Source organism: Mytilinidion resinicola, assembly GCF_010093595.1.
Source record: "Mytilinidion resinicola strain CBS 304.34 unplaced genomic scaffold BDZ99scaffold_3, whole genome shotgun sequence".
NCBI classification, from domain to species: domain Eukaryota; kingdom Fungi; phylum Ascomycota; class Dothideomycetes; order Mytilinidiales; family Mytilinidiaceae; genus Mytilinidion; species Mytilinidion resinicola.
Genome location: NW_022985439.1, coordinates 2,020,177 through 2,034,177, shown reverse-complemented (window position 1 = coordinate 2,034,177; position 14,001 = coordinate 2,020,177). Strand labels below are relative to the sequence as shown.

The window sequence follows — 14,001 nt, the reverse complement described above, 5'->3', positions numbered from 1 at the left end:
AACTCATACATGTGTCCTATGCTCTAGCTACCGTCGCTGCTCTTTATATACCGTGTCCGCCCTCAGCGCACTGAAAGGCTTCCAAGGTTCCTTCTCAATTTTCGCACTCGGACACACTGCCACCATGCTTTACTCTATTGTCTCGGCAGCCCTCTGCCTCCCCATGCTCGTCCTGGCGGCTCCCATCAGCTATCCCAACATTTCTTCGCTGGATCACCCTATCCACCCACTCACGCGCAACCACACGGGCGCCACGGCCGTTCCAAAGGTTGCCATCCCCTTGTCAGACAAACTCCTCCCGCCGCAAATCGTTGGCGAACATCTCGAGCACCCCACGCCTACCGCAATGACTCAGCCTGTTTTGCCACGCAGACACGGGCCTCTGGAGAAGTCGATCGTCAACAACGGCTCCAATGCTCCCTCTCCTGAGATATATACCAAAATTGTGCAGCCCCCTCGCAACTACGTCCCAGACCAGACGCCGCCCCCCATCGTCGCCGCGTCCTGCGACCACGAAGGCGCCATCAACACCGGCTGTCCTGGCCACGAGGACGCCGCCGCTGCGGTCGTGGCGCGCGAGGTCGAATTCAATCCCGCCCCTGTCATCAACTCTTCGTGGGTCTCCACGCACTGCCACGGGTCAGCGTCCTCCACGATTCCAATCTGTGCCGGCTACAAGGGCAGCGGCACTGGCAGCATAGTTGCGCGCCTTGACGCGCTCAATGGCACCGTCCCACGCAACCTCAACCCCAGCACTCCAGCGCCCATCGTGCCGCATAAGCTCAACACCATCGACCCGATTGTCCCGCATGAGCTCGACGTCACCACGGAGGAGCAGCAGCTCCCTCGCACCACCCTCGCCGCCCGCAGCACCGCGACCGCGGCGCCAGAGACCAAGCACGCGGAGCAGCCGATCAAGGAAAAGGAGGGCTGGTCGGAGGAGGCCGTCCGCGCCTACATGTGGAAAGCGTGCAACCGGCCCGGCGTCGTCAACAGCCACTACCCCGACCACCCGCACCCGCTGCCCAAGGAACTAGTTTCGCCAGAAGACGAATATCGCGGCATCGCGCGCAGGCAACTTGTCCCAAGCACCATCGAGAAGAAGAAGGAAGAGAAGAAGGAGGCAGAGGACGTGCCAACGCCCACGGTGAACAGCGTGTCAATCGCCCGCCGGATAGCCGTGTTGCCCGACGCAGCTGGACCCTTCGAGACTGATCGCCCGCCCAGACTCATGTGCATCCCCTGTGCGGGGTGCGGCGGCAACATTTGCTGGCTGTTACAAGATACGGTCAACCGGAGAAGTCCGCCAAATGATAAGCTTCCTTCCGCAGCGCCAAAGGGCGTAGACAGTACGCAGGAGGGGCATAGTAAGCTCATCGCCCACGCCGACCTCAAAATAGCCGCGTCGACCTCCACAGCCCCCGAAATTCATTGGTGGCCCGAAGACAGCTGTCAGGGTAAGCTCTGTTCGCCCGGCGAGACCAACTGTTGCTCTCCGGAAAATGATGTGCCCCTTTACGCAGCACCAAAGGGAGAAGACGGTAAGAAGGAGGGGGACGGCAAGCTCGTCGCCCGCGCCGATCCCACGCCCCAGGCGTTCAGAGCTACGCCGAAGGAGGCGGCGTTGAAGGCGGTGTCCGGGTTCAGTCATTTTGGAGATTTGGCTGGGGCTGGTGGCCACTAAGACGCGGGCGGCCTCTTGTCGCCTGGTCTGCATGAGGAAAAAGTCTCCATGAAGGCTTTTTTGGTGAGTGGATTGAGTTTCGCTGTTTGGAGTCTGTTTTAGCACGTTAAGAAGAGGTCGTAGCATATCTAACGCTCTCGTTTACCTTCGAGGTGGAAGTGTGCGAACGGACACATACAGGAAACAAGAGAAATAATCATCGGAGAGGGAATATAATTGGGTAATATATGTGGCCTTTATTCTACTATATGTGGAGTACAGGCGCACAAAATTGGAAAATTCTTTCACTTTTTGTTCGTAGTTGTTGGAGCGGGGTGCGCACTCTAGTCGGTGGTACTGTGCTCGAGGCGCTCGTCGTCGGCGTCTGCGGCAGCGACGAGATTGTGGCCCTCGCTAGAATGCGCTGTTAGCTAATACAGAAAATTGTTTTAACATTGTGGAAGACTTGCCGAAGGTATAGATCTGGCAGGAAGATTGCCATGCCCAGAATCAGGACTGAGACGCCGAGTGCCACGTAACTGATGTATCGTAGGACGTCGGAGTACTGGTTGACTGCGTTAGTAGCTGATCTCCTTCGCGTCTCATATTCTCGAATTAAGGGGGAAGACAATACTTTGAGGAGCCGGAAGGTAATGTATATGAAAGGAAGGCACTCACAGCTAGCCCAACAGCAACCCTCTCAGCACTTCCCTCCGGCGGAATCCCATTCGTAATCGAGTTAAACACAGCATCAATGACCGACTGACTTGCATCCCCTCCCAGCCTCGCTCTCAGCCGGTCCTTAAACGTCCCAGTGTAAATCCCGCCCGCGATCGCCGTCCCAATGGAGCTGCCCACGAACTGAAACAGCAGCATCACTGCCGTTACCTGCGCCATCTCAGCATGTGGCACGACAATCTGCGCTCCGACGATGATAACGATCACGATCAAGCCGTCTCCGATGCCTTGGATGGACTGTACAACGAAAAGCTCAGCGATGGAATTGGAGGCTCCGCGCCAGCGAACCATGAGGCCGTACCCGATGAAGCGGACGCAGGCGCCCGCGACGACGAACCATTTGTATCGGCGAAGCTTACCGATGACGAGGCCAATTATCATGGCGACGAAGAACTGCCATACGCCGTTCGTGTACTGCAAAAATGTTGCATCACGTGGCCCGAAGTTGTGCACGATAGTAGACCAAGCGTAGAGATACGTGTGCGTGGCTCCGAAGGCCATGGTATCGAACGCCCCAATCAGGCCACACAGAATGATGGTGCTATTCTTGAAGTAGTGGGGGGGCAGGATCGGGTGTTTTGCGACGTATTTCTCGTACGGGACCAGAGCGATAAGGGTAACGACTCCTAAGGCGATCAAGACGTCGATGTAAGGGGTGGACCAGCGATTTGTCGTGGTAGCTGCTAGAGTAAATGGTAGAAGAAACATGGCCAGGCCTGCGCAGAGAAGAAAGGAGCCCCCGAGATCGATTAGGGAGCAGAAGCTGGCCACAGACATCTTGCGAGTGAGGATGATGTGGCTTTTCTTCGCCTTGCGCTGGAAGTAGAGGAGAGGGATGACGATGAAAGAGGCACAGAAGGGCATTAGTATGGCGAACATGCCGATTCCCCATCTCCATCCTATTCCCTGCGAGGGCGTTAGAAAAGTCCGGACGATTTAGTAATATAGGTAAGAAAGGTCGGTTCTATACCCCAATGACAGCCTCCGTGATAAAAGCAGACACCCAAGGGATGATCAAGAACGGAAAGAAGAGGAAGCTGAGCGCAAATGTTCTCCATCTCATCGATGTAATATCAGAAATGATGATGCTTGAACGAAGTTAGCATTGATTGGTCAACATTTGAAGAAGGAACGACGTACTCATTCATGATATTAGTGCCAGTCTTACCAATGGTGTAGAAAACTTGACCGCCAGCATACACCCCGAAAGATTTGCTGGAAGCACTGAGAATGTAGCCGAGGACATAGCAGGAAACGGTGAAGCAGTACGCCTCCGCACGGCCAACGACATCGGAGAACTTGGCGACCGGCGGCTTCGCTACGGCGAACAGAATAGTACACGCCGTGCCGACGGTCGAGATGGCGGAGACTTTGTTGAAGCTAGAAGCGGCGTAGTTGCTGTAATTGTACACCGTGGTATTGTCCAGCTCGCTGTCCCAGTATTAGCGCCCTTCAACCCACCTTAACGCCCAGACTTACTACATGATCATGATCATGGCAAGCCTACTCCAGTTAGCAAACCACAGCTCCCATAAAGGAGTGATTCCAGATCAACCTACCCAGCCCAGATAACCTTCTTCCCATGCTTCCCCCAAACCGTCATCATCGCCTCCGCACTCACAACACCGCCCGCCGTATCCTCCTCCTGCACAATGACCCCCTCTCTCTTCGCCGGGCCATCCTCAAGCTCATGCCGCTCGCCCGTTTCCTCGATATGGTCGTCGACAGCCGGCGCGCGCTGGAACGCGTTCTTCAGGACATCCGAGACCCCCATATCGATGTCGTCGACTTGCTCAAGCTCGATATCTTCGCTACGCACAGGTGTATACTCGTATTCGGCCCGTCGTCCTCGTTCGACTCTGGCGGATGAGGCTCTCTTAAAGAGTCGTTGCATCTCACTGACCGCGCCCTACGACCCTTCCTCACTGGGAACGATCTTATCGGCGCATGGTTGCAGCCGCCGCAATCGTGCGGTCGGTATCGCAGAGAGTACACACGGCCGCTTCTGCCGTGACACCGTTGAGGCTAGTCAGCGGTCCGCAGGGATCGTCGTCGACATCACCACCATGCGCACCAAATAAGCGCGTCATTGGTTTGCGATAAAGGTGTGAGATGCAGGGAATCGCATCCAGCGCCAGCACGCTTTGGGCAAGTAATGCTCGCCCTTATCAGATCATCGAGAACAAGGCTGGAGATAGCTACAACGTGCCGTCTTGGGGGACGCGTGGAAGGGGAGAAATCTGGGGTAGCTATGCTTCTAGGCCTGAGGTTGTACTTACGCTATCCGGATCTCCCCACACTGGGACGAGCCTCCGCTATTGCGATACCCCACTCTTGAGCTTCAAACGGTTGCGCTTCTCCGTGCATGTATGTACTTAATGTGTCGACTGTATATATACGCACAACGAAGAATGAGCCTTCGCCCTTACTCGCTAACGCTGGCAAAGTAATACCATTTCTTAAGCAGAGCAGTACCAGTTCGAGGAGCAATGAAGTAGATTAAGAGGCGCGGCTGGTATATGTACAACTAGTCGTCCAAGTCTCGTGTCGAATCTCCCGTCGCAAGAGTATCCGTGTCCGTCCCCTGGCTCGCCGGCCTGTCGTTCTCATCCGCCTTGGAGTCTGATGGTAGTGGCGCAGCCTGGACGCCCGCCGGAGGATGAGCGTATCCGAAGCCCTCGCTATCTTCGGCATCCAGTTGCATCAAGTACGTTTCCCATATCTCTATTAGCTATTACGGGTCAGTATCAAGGTGAGATTGCTTAGACGAGGAATAATGGACATGTCCAAGCCAAGGAAGTTGACTCATGACGTACCTCCTTTTGCGCTTCCACCGCACTCTCCAGATAAGTTTCCACGCCAGACTTGAAGTCCTCAACCTTCTCCCTTTCAAACCTGTCCAACTCCGCTCGCATTAACCGGCCCATGTCTTCGAACAGCAACCTCGCTTGGTGAACACGTCGTTCAGCATCCGCAACGTCTGCGCTAAGCTGATTCAGTCGGTCTTGCTGTGACCTGCCTTGCCGGAGAAGCTTGTCCTGGTTCGTCTTGCGTTTCTGCAGCTCCGACTCGGCGTTGTGCCATGTGTGATACGCCTTCTGTCGCTGCTGGAATGCTGTCTTGACCGACCCAATGAGACGAATGTACTCGTCAATAACAATGCCTAGCGTCAAAACATCTTGCTGAGCTTGGCGCTCATACAATTCACGAATGCGAATTTGTATATCCGATAGGCCATCAAGCGGGCCCGAAAGAGATGGCGAAAGTTCAACAGCAGCGAGCGAATGTAGTGATGCTGAGAAGTCTCCACATGCCTCGGCGAGTCCTTTTCGTTGTGTGACTACAGTGTCTGTAGCTTTGAGGAGAGCCTTGAGCTGGTTCTCGAGAGCATCGAGATAGACCTTTCGGTCGTGGAACCACTGTTACAGTATTAGCAATGAGGGCCGTACGCGAGACAAGAACGACCGTACATCATCGTGCTCGATAAATTTTCCACCTCCACCAACAGATATTCCGATGGAGCCAAACATGCCCTTGCTCTCGCTCAGGCCTGGGTCTTTCCGCTCTTTGTTCTTAACATCGACGTTGAAGGCGTCGCTTTCCAAGAAAAGCTTCAGGTCTCCGTCATGCTGTAATATTGGATGTGCCGTGGTCTTGTTCAGCATCCGTTCTAGGGCAGACCTTCTCGATTCGACGAAGTCTGGATCGAACCTTCCCACTGCCTGCTTTTCTGGCGGCGGCGGAATGATGACGCCGGGGTTGTTGTTATGAAGTTGGGTATATAGCCACAAGAAGTCACGGAAGCGGCGAGAGACGGTGAACTCGGGATTACGGTAGCCTTTTGAGGTAGTCTACGTTTCATGTTGGTAGACAATTACATATTAGGTCAAGGGTCATACCTTTGTCGTGACAGTGTATTCCGTATGCGAGCTGGTGAGGTCTCCCACTTTGTGGGGATCTCCCACGGTGATGTGAAAGGACGGCTTCGCTGCCTGCTCCACGCTGACGCTGGGCTGTATCTGCCGCTGAGGTGCGGTGTTGTTTGCTGGTTGCACCGGGGGCGGTATCCGCGGTCCTGCCGTAACATTGTCCTCGTCGTCATCGTCAAGATTGACCGAGTCCATCATGCTCCGGATAGATGTTGTCGACGAGTTTGCGGGTTGCCTACGCGCCGATGCGATCTCTTTCTGCGGAGGCGCCGGAGGTTCATCAACTTGCGAAGGTGGTGTTGGAGCTCCCAATGGCCCAAGAGGGTCATCTACAGCTTCTAGTCGAGTGGGCTGGGTGCCATATTGCCGCCTGCGTCCGCGACCAGCTGGTGATCGCGGGGCTGCAGAGACATTGGGAACGGAGGCGGCGGTGCTCTTGGAAGATTCGAGGGGTTCTAGAGGTAATTAGGTAGTGTATTACCAGCTGGATGGAGTGGGCATACCTGACGCCTTGAGGTGATCGTCATTCGATTTGGATAGATTGTTGCTCGAGTTTGATCGCGACGGCACATCTGAAGCCTGTCAGCATTTTGGTCATGAGGGATAGAGCCATGCGGCACTAACCTCCCCACGGAGAACTGCCTTCGTCGCCCAGATCCATTGTGGTGGCAGTAGAGAGGTCTGGTGGTGGTGACGGCGCCTGCTGCGAGTGGCATTGACTTGGAATCGAACGTCTAAATGTCACGTGATAGTTTAGAGCTATTTGGTAGCCTCCCAGGCTCGCCACAGCGAATGAAGAGCCTCGAAAGCTCCCTGTCGGTCCCTAACATCAAGCTAGGGGGTAGTGCTCTCGGACAGGCTCCGTATTGTTCATCATTGCTTCCAGGAATCACACAGCCTTGCTAATTGCACTCGACAACACCCAGATACTGGCATCTCACATCAGTGCGAGATACTGGCATCTCACATCAGTGCGGGGTATTTTGATCCATGTGCCACAGCCTTCTGTGTGAGGCCGGCCACTATGCCTGGACCTACCCTACTTAAACACAACCTTCCCCGAGTTTTCTACCATGCAGTGTGGCGTGTTGGTGCTTGTGTCTGTCTGATGTCGTACGTCCGTAACTTGCGTCTTCAAGTCCGGGAAATGCTGTTTTCCTGAACCCCAAGCCATCAGCATCCGTCAGGCATCCTGCACCCTTCCCGCACTTCGCCCCACCTCCTCTTCGCGAAACCATCGTTGCTGCTTCAACTGTTCCCAGTCTGGGGACTGTCTCCCTCGTAAGCGTCTTTGGACTGGTGGTGGTTTTCATCAACCCTCGTCTGACAATTTCCATCATCATTAGGCATCCTGACATCGCGGCTATCACACCACCCCCCAACCTTTGGACAAAATGGCTCAAGACGCCTTATCTACCTACGCGTATTTGCCCACTCCGCCCTTCATCAAATCCGAGGACTCTTCGTCGCCTCCGCACGTACCAGATACTCCCGTCGAGCCCGAGCAGCCCCAGTCGAACCAGAACAAGGCCAACCCTTCTGCGACTTCTGTCGCAGCACAAATACCGTTCGACGCCAAAGACCCGGAAGGGTACTTGAGGAAATGTGCGGGATACAACAAGCGGACTGGGAAGAGGTGTGAAAAGGTGTTCGGCAAGGGAACAATGAACTCCCGCCACGGCATCAACAGTACCCCAGAATTCCTGCCAACGTGCCACTCTCACAAGGCCCAGTTGTTCTTTGCTGGTCGGTGTCAATACTCTGACCCTGCTGGAGAGCTGTGCGGACGTCTGTTCAAATGGATCAAGCCTTACTTTCAGCTTTGCAACGAGCACATGGGGCATCCAGACACACCCTGCTACATGATGAAGCTTCCATTGGAGTTGAGACGAGATATATATCGATATCTGATACCCCAGGGACCGATTGGATCGTCAACCGTGCCACAGCACCAAAGCGCCCCTTCATATGCTCATCCCAACCCCCCTCCAAATCTGCATCCACTCCCACCGGCTGTTAACCCACACTTCGCTCCAATGACTAACATGATGCCTGCGGCTCCATGGATACCCGCCCTACGCCGGTCGTTCTTGCCATTGTTGTTGATCAATCATCAAATTACTGCTGAGGTCTTAGATCTGCTGTACGGCACAATCCCCTTTACTATCGATATCCGCAAAGACGGAACCTTCATGTGCGGCAGGAGACTTCTCGAAGCAAAGCCTGCTGAGGGAAGCCCCTTCCCACCAACATCAGCAGCAGCAGATGAAAGCCTAGAGAAGTTCCTCAAAGCTTTCCGGTTTGGAGCTGTTAAAAACTATCACGTCGACATTTTAGTTGAAAACAGGCAGCAAACCGGTCCAGTCCTAGGAGGACGACAACGCCGTCAGCCTTGGTGGAGCGAAGAAGTAGAGCTGTACGATTTGAGAGACTACGTTTCGGTAGCAGTGTCTGGAATTCTTGCCAAGGCTTCAAATCTCTCTCGGCTCATCGTTAGAGTCGGCGTGTCAGGATTCAACTGGTCCGAAAAAGACCTCATACCAAAGCTTCAGACCGTTGTGGAGCCATTCACAAGGCTCCGCAAAGTTGTGCAGCCAATGCTACTTGGGGTCTATGACGGCCAAACCAACAATAATTATTCCTGGATGATGCCATTTTCTGGTAAAGCGAACAGCACTTTGTACTCAGTCCCAAGACTCCCAACACAGAAATTTCTCCTCGGAACTAGTAGTGCCGAGCTATACCGAGACTTCGAAGACTACAAGAAGACATGGGAGCGGACTATTTCTCAAAATACGCCTCCTCCTCCCCGTCCTCCAATTCGTGCAATGTTCTCGGAGTTGAAGAGTTTCTACACCAAGCTCCACCAATTAATTCCAGACATCTATCGCTCTGGGCAAGATAGTTTCCTTCACCGTGCGAGAGTTGCACGAGAGAAGGAAGACGTGCTAGCATTCCGGGAAGTTCGTAACGAGCTCATCGGTTACTGGAATCAGTATCTGGAGGAAGAGGAGCAGAAGAAAGAAGACATGAACCAGAAAATGTGTCAAATGCTGGACGTGGATTCATATCCCTCAGAGGAGAATGAGGACGAGCCGACTGCGTCCCCTCACGAGCGTGGATCACCCGATTACCTAGACCTATTGAGAGCCGCAGAGGATGATCTGAGTCTGTCAGCTCAGCTCTTCAACGTCAAACAGCTACGACGTCAACTTTCAATCCAGCGGCAGATGATGTTCAGAATGCAGTCGCAGGCGCAAGCTCAGGCCCCAATGCAAGCTCGGCAAGTCCAGCAACAGTCCTCCATAACCCTTGTAGCTTCCGGGAGCCATTTAATGCCTCAAATTAACACTGCTCCTAGTAGTGTAGCGACAGCTGGATCGAGCTCTAGTTCTACAGCTAGCTCCTCGTCAAACACGGTGCAATCGACCTCTTCATCCAGGCCCGCTGTCACAACGTGCAAACAAGTGCCCGGGCAACTCGACATGTTCTCTCCCTTAGGAAACCCAGATACAACCCTGTTTGATCCGTCGCCGCCCATGCTCGATTTCTACCACGAGGAACCCGGTCTTGCTACCTACTCAAGACCACTACCACATTCTCTGTCCAGCTATCAATCTTTGCTTGCGAGAGCTCAAATACAAACACAGGTCACACCGCAACGGCAATATGCGCAGGCACAGGCCCAAGCACAAGCGCAAGCACAGCAAATATCACAGCAAATAGCACAAGCCCAGGTACACCAAATAGCGCAATTGCTAGCACAACAAGCGGCGCTGCAGGCGCATCGAGGACCGGTACAATCCCAAGCCGACCCGATAGCTGCAGCTCCCGTCGGCGTGTCGCCTTACGATTATGCCATGGAACCGACCTCCCAGGCGTCCAAGCGCACGTTTGACGCCACGAATTTGAATTCCGAAGAGGAGGCCAGTGATGCCTATGCTACGGGGAAGCGGCGCCAGGGCATGGCGATGGCCAGCAGCGGCGCGGGCGGGGCCGTTGTCATTGGCGATACGAAGGGGAAGGGCAAGGCGGTGTTTATTGAGTTTAACGACTAATCGGAGGACTGGGTAGGGCTTATATGCTCTTGGCGTTACGGCTAGGCTCGGTTTTGCTTTCTCATACGTTAGGTCTGGGAGGTGGTACGATTTCAGGGATATGCGATGATTGGACTATCACGTGCAGAATCACGTGCATGCTACGTTGGCGTTGTAGACTGCATCTCTCGATCGCAGTAATTCCCTTCCCTTGCACACGAAAATTGGCACAGCATCTGGTGGGTGGGGCTCTTGCTGCTGGTTTTCTTTTTTCTCCTTATGTGTTTCTACTCTTTCTATCATAATTATCAGCCTCTTCGTCAGCGTTCTGCTGCATTCTCTCCTTTCACGATTCTGGAACTTCGGCTTCTAGCGGGCAGGGGAACTGCTGGTAATGACCCATTACGACTATCGAGGTATTCATAGCATGTGTATCCGCTGCATACAAAACGCGGCAATGGTAATGATGTTTCAACCCATTACTCCAAGCGTGTAGGCACTACTACTTCGCCTGAAGCCATTCCGAATCTCCAGCCCTCTCGCGCTGATTCACTCTGCTATTCACTCGCATTGTCGTCCCGTAATCGGATACTGCTTCAATCAGGCCCCGCCCTCAACCACCTCTCCCGCAACGACGCCGCGCGCTCCCTCGCCCGCTGCCGTCCCCGCCCCTCGCTCCGCCGCCGCTGCAGACACTCCAGCGCCGGCTTCGCGCGCACCCAGTTGACCAGCTCATCGACATCTGACCCGCAGAGCGAGTCGCTCGCCGTCCCCGCATCGCTCGGCTCGTGCACGTCAGCCCGCGGGCGCGATATCCGCCGCCGCGTCCCCGTCTTGTGCTTCCCTGTCGCCGAGAGCGTGGGGTGGCGGATCGTGTTCTCCGAATTCGTGTCCTCATCCTCATACCCTTCTTCATCCGAACCAGACCCAGAGTTCGAGGTATTCGTATCCACGTCCCCGTCACTGGCGGCTTCGCGCTCCGCCTCCTCCTCCTCGCGATCGAGCTTGAACACGACGCTGACTTCGTCGTCGTCGAGGTCTGGGCTCGGCGCTTCGGGCACCTCGCTTTTCCGCTCGTCGTCCGGCGCCAGCGTCTCGAGCTCGCGCGCCAGGGCCCACAGCTTGGATTTGAGGGCGTGGTAGAAGGCGTCTTGTTGCGGGTTGAGGAGGGGTGGGGGATTGCTCGGGCGGTGGGGTAGGGGGAGCAGGGCCGGGTGGACTTGGGAGCTGGGGTGCCGGTGGAGTTGAATACGGGCGGTGGGCTTGGGGGGGTGTGGGGGGATCTTGGGCGCGGGGAGGTTGTCGAAGCTGGTGAAGCGGCGGGCGGTGTGCTGGGTGGTGGTCTTCTGGCTCTGGTTCTGGTTTTGGTTCTCGTGGTCTGCGGCGGTGAGTTGGTGGTCGGGATGGATGCGGAGGGGGTAAGTGCGCGCGCGGACGTGGCGCTTTACGGTGCCGTCGAGGGGGTAGGAGGGGATGGAGGAGTGGTCGAAGGCGAGGGGTTTGAGCTCGGGTTCGGGGGGCATGGAGGGGTAGGATTGGGATGCTTCTGTGTTTTGCAAGGTGTGGGTCTGGTTCGTGTCTCTAAGCGGCTTGCGCACGAGATGGAAGTCTTCGTCCTCGGACTCCCAGTAATCGCTCCCGGAACAGCCGTCGGTAGTAAGGTTGTCGAGGACGTCTTGAACGGCGGGTGTGATGACTTTGGTGGAGTCTGATTGCAGGTGTTTGCGCGAGGGCCTTAGCTTCTTGCGCTTGTGTCCACATGGTGAGTTCTCTGAGTCTGAGGATTCGCTTCCGGAGCAGCCTGTTGGTGTGAGGTTGTCGAGAACGTTTTGGATGCCGTTTGTCATGACGTTTCTAGAGAGACATGATCCGTCCACTTGTATAAATTCGCCTGAGTTGGGGGTATGTTGTCTTGTTCTACCTCTCCTGGGGGTATCAGGAGGAATTGACGAGTCTGTACTGTCCGTACTCAGCCCTTTGAAGTTTATCTCGAGGTGTGACCCGTCGTCTTCATAGCTAGTGCTTGTACTCTCCCCGTTCTGCACGATAGCCTCACTGGATTGTTCGAAGTCATCGAGCTCGTCTGTGTTGAATAGAGGCTGATGAGAATCGTGTCGTGTACTACGAGGGGTTTGAGAATGTTCTGATGCCCGAGCGTTATCGAGAACATCTTGGAGCGTGGTGTAGGTGGTGGGGATGTTGTAGCGGTTCAAGGCGAGATCGCTGGGCACATCGGGAAGACTGGTTTTGATGATTTCAGAAGGATCTGAACAGAGACCATCCTAACTGCAGAGTTAGTCATACTTGATTCCAGACCTAGTTGATGTATTCACATGGCGTGTCTAGAGAAGCTGAATGGGATTCTTACTCCCACTTGCGATGCCATTGTGCCTAGGACAGGTACAACACCTGCAGATTCGAGTTTCCTCTCGGTTCGAAGGCTGGAAAGTGGAATTAAGAGGTTTCAGAGGTTGGCGTGAGGTGAAGACGTCGCTGCTTTGAGGTTACACAAAGCGGATTGCTTGTCGTATCAGCTGATTGAAAGGCCGACGCCCACTGATAGGTGCTAGGGGCTCAAGAGAGTCAAAAGCATGGAAACAACGCCAGGTGCACCGTATAGAATGTGTGGATAAGAAAAGATGAAGAACAGCAACGGAGCGTATGGCATTGGAGATATATGAGGTCGCGTGAACCAGCCGAGTCTCTTACCCACCCAGCAGCCGTGCAAAACTCGGAGCAGGCACGCATACGGGCAGATGACGGTGCATGATGGCGCAGTTGCCGATGCCTCGACAGCCAAGAAAAGAAAATATCCACTACTCCTCCTCCTCCCGTCAAAGACTTGTACTCGGCGCCCACCCACGGCACCAGACGGGCCGAGTCTTGCGTGCTGATGCCGGGATGCCGGTTGGCTCGCTCCCAGCTTCGGCGTCCTCAGCTGTATGATGAATGCATTTTTCCTTTACCACTTGCGTCTTGCCGGTGGACTCGGCGTTCTCGGCCTGGCCTTCGTTGAGGTCTCCCCACCACCAGGCACGGGCCATGTTCTGACGTTGCCGTCTCCATTTTCGGCTTCGGGTGCCCCCCGCAAATTGGCGCTACGGTCGTAAAACGGCGCCATGGCCGCATAGGGCGCAGCGGGCTCTCATCGCCAGACCTCATCCCATCGACGTCTAACGTCAGGGATCGAATGTATCCCTTGAAGAACTTATTATTCGCAAACCTTCCATAGGATTCTGTCCGGCAACTGCTAATATCATGTCTCCCGGACAACCATGCTTCGAGAGAGCGCTTACGCGTCTAACAAGGATATTTTTCAGAATTGCGAATTACGGAGCACAAAGAGCATGTCGGCACAATTCCCACATTTTGCCTAGACTCGCGATGCTACCTTAAGGCACCTCGACAGCATCGAGAGTTCTCTAGTATCGTACAGCATTCTTGCACGAAGTTCCCACCGCCGGTATCAGGGCGATGGAGTTCTGTCTCGAAGAGACCACGTGACCGTGGCTAACTTCAGTACACGAGTACTTGCAGAGGAGCTTGCCACGCCTAGGCCACTACCTACGTCTAAACATCCAATACTTCTCCAGTAATATAAGATAGCGAGGCATGCACATCCGACCTAGGACTT

The 14,001-nt window shown here is 54.7% G+C and overlaps 5 protein-coding genes across 5 annotated transcripts; 2 read left to right on the top strand and 3 right to left on the bottom strand.

Annotated features, from left to right (window-relative positions):
• The first annotated feature begins 13 nt into the window (after positions 1 to 13).
• BDZ99DRAFT_567117 (uncharacterized protein) lies at positions 14 to 2,078 on the top strand. The gene has a single exon (XM_033727655.1). It carries the CDS (start codon positions 125 to 127, stop codon positions 1,682 to 1,684), a length of 1,560 nt encoding a protein of 519 aa, XP_033582200.1. The 5' UTR covers positions 14 to 124; the 3' UTR covers positions 1,685 to 2,078.
• On the bottom strand, positions 1,768 to 4,007 carry BDZ99DRAFT_459166 (MFS general substrate transporter; the record flags this gene model as incomplete). Its single annotated transcript, XM_033719100.1, has 6 exons — positions 1,768 to 2,077; positions 2,134 to 2,228; positions 2,342 to 3,307; positions 3,372 to 3,489; positions 3,542 to 3,828; positions 3,999 to 4,007. The coding sequence occupies 6 exons, from the start codon at positions 4,005 to 4,007 to the stop codon at positions 2,008 to 2,010; spliced, it is 1,545 nt and encodes a 514-aa protein (XP_033582199.1). The 3' UTR covers positions 1,768 to 2,007.
• A 501-nt stretch (positions 4,008 to 4,508) lies between these two features.
• BDZ99DRAFT_459165 (vacuolar protein sorting-associated protein-like protein vps5) lies at positions 4,509 to 7,021 on the bottom strand. Its single transcript, XM_033719099.1, has 6 exons — positions 6,955 to 7,021; positions 6,834 to 6,902; positions 6,301 to 6,785; positions 5,872 to 6,252; positions 5,218 to 5,820; positions 4,509 to 5,132 (listed from the first exon to the last, which is right to left on the bottom strand). Exons 1-6 carry the CDS (start codon positions 6,989 to 6,991, stop codon positions 4,929 to 4,931), a joined length of 1,779 nt encoding a protein of 592 aa, XP_033582198.1. The 5' UTR covers positions 6,992 to 7,021; the 3' UTR covers positions 4,509 to 4,928.
• Positions 7,022 to 7,448: 427 nt separating this feature from the next.
• Positions 7,449 to 10,678, top strand: BDZ99DRAFT_192708 (uncharacterized protein). The gene is made up of 2 exons (XM_033713164.1): positions 7,449 to 7,611; positions 7,677 to 10,678. The coding sequence occupies exon 2, from the start codon at positions 7,725 to 7,727 to the stop codon at positions 10,386 to 10,388; it is 2,664 nt and encodes an 887-aa protein (XP_033582197.1). The 5' UTR covers positions 7,449 to 7,611; positions 7,677 to 7,724; the 3' UTR covers positions 10,389 to 10,678.
• Positions 10,676 to 13,006, bottom strand: BDZ99DRAFT_192695 (uncharacterized protein). Its single transcript, XM_033713163.1, has 2 exons — positions 12,736 to 13,006; positions 10,676 to 12,649 (listed from the first exon to the last, which is right to left on the bottom strand). The coding sequence occupies exons 1-2, from the start codon at positions 12,751 to 12,753 to the stop codon at positions 10,964 to 10,966; spliced, it is 1,704 nt and encodes a 567-aa protein (XP_033582196.1). The 5' UTR covers positions 12,754 to 13,006; the 3' UTR covers positions 10,676 to 10,963.
• Between the last annotated feature and the right edge of the window lie 995 nt (positions 13,007 to 14,001).

Bases quoted from the DNA above. Each gene is read 5' to 3' on its own strand.
- BDZ99DRAFT_567117 (XM_033727655.1), top strand. From the start codon at position 125: ATGCTTTACTCTATTGTCTCGGCAGCCCTCTGCCTCCCCATGCTCGTC.
- BDZ99DRAFT_459165 (XM_033719099.1), bottom strand. From the start codon at position 6,991: ATGGATCTGGGCGACGAAGGCAGTTCTCCGTGGGGAG. The intron at 6,903-6,954 runs GTTAGTGCCGCA...GACAGGCTTCAG, and splicing joins AGGCAGTTCTCCGTGGGGAG to ATGTGCCGTCGCGATCAAAC. The intron at 5,821-5,871 runs GTACGGTCGTTC...ATACTGTAACAG, and splicing joins AATTTATCGAGCACGATGAT to TGGTTCCACGACCGAAAGGT.
- BDZ99DRAFT_192708 (XM_033713164.1), top strand. From the start codon at position 7,725: ATGGCTCAAGACGCCTTATCTACCTACGCGTATTTGCCCACTCCGCCC.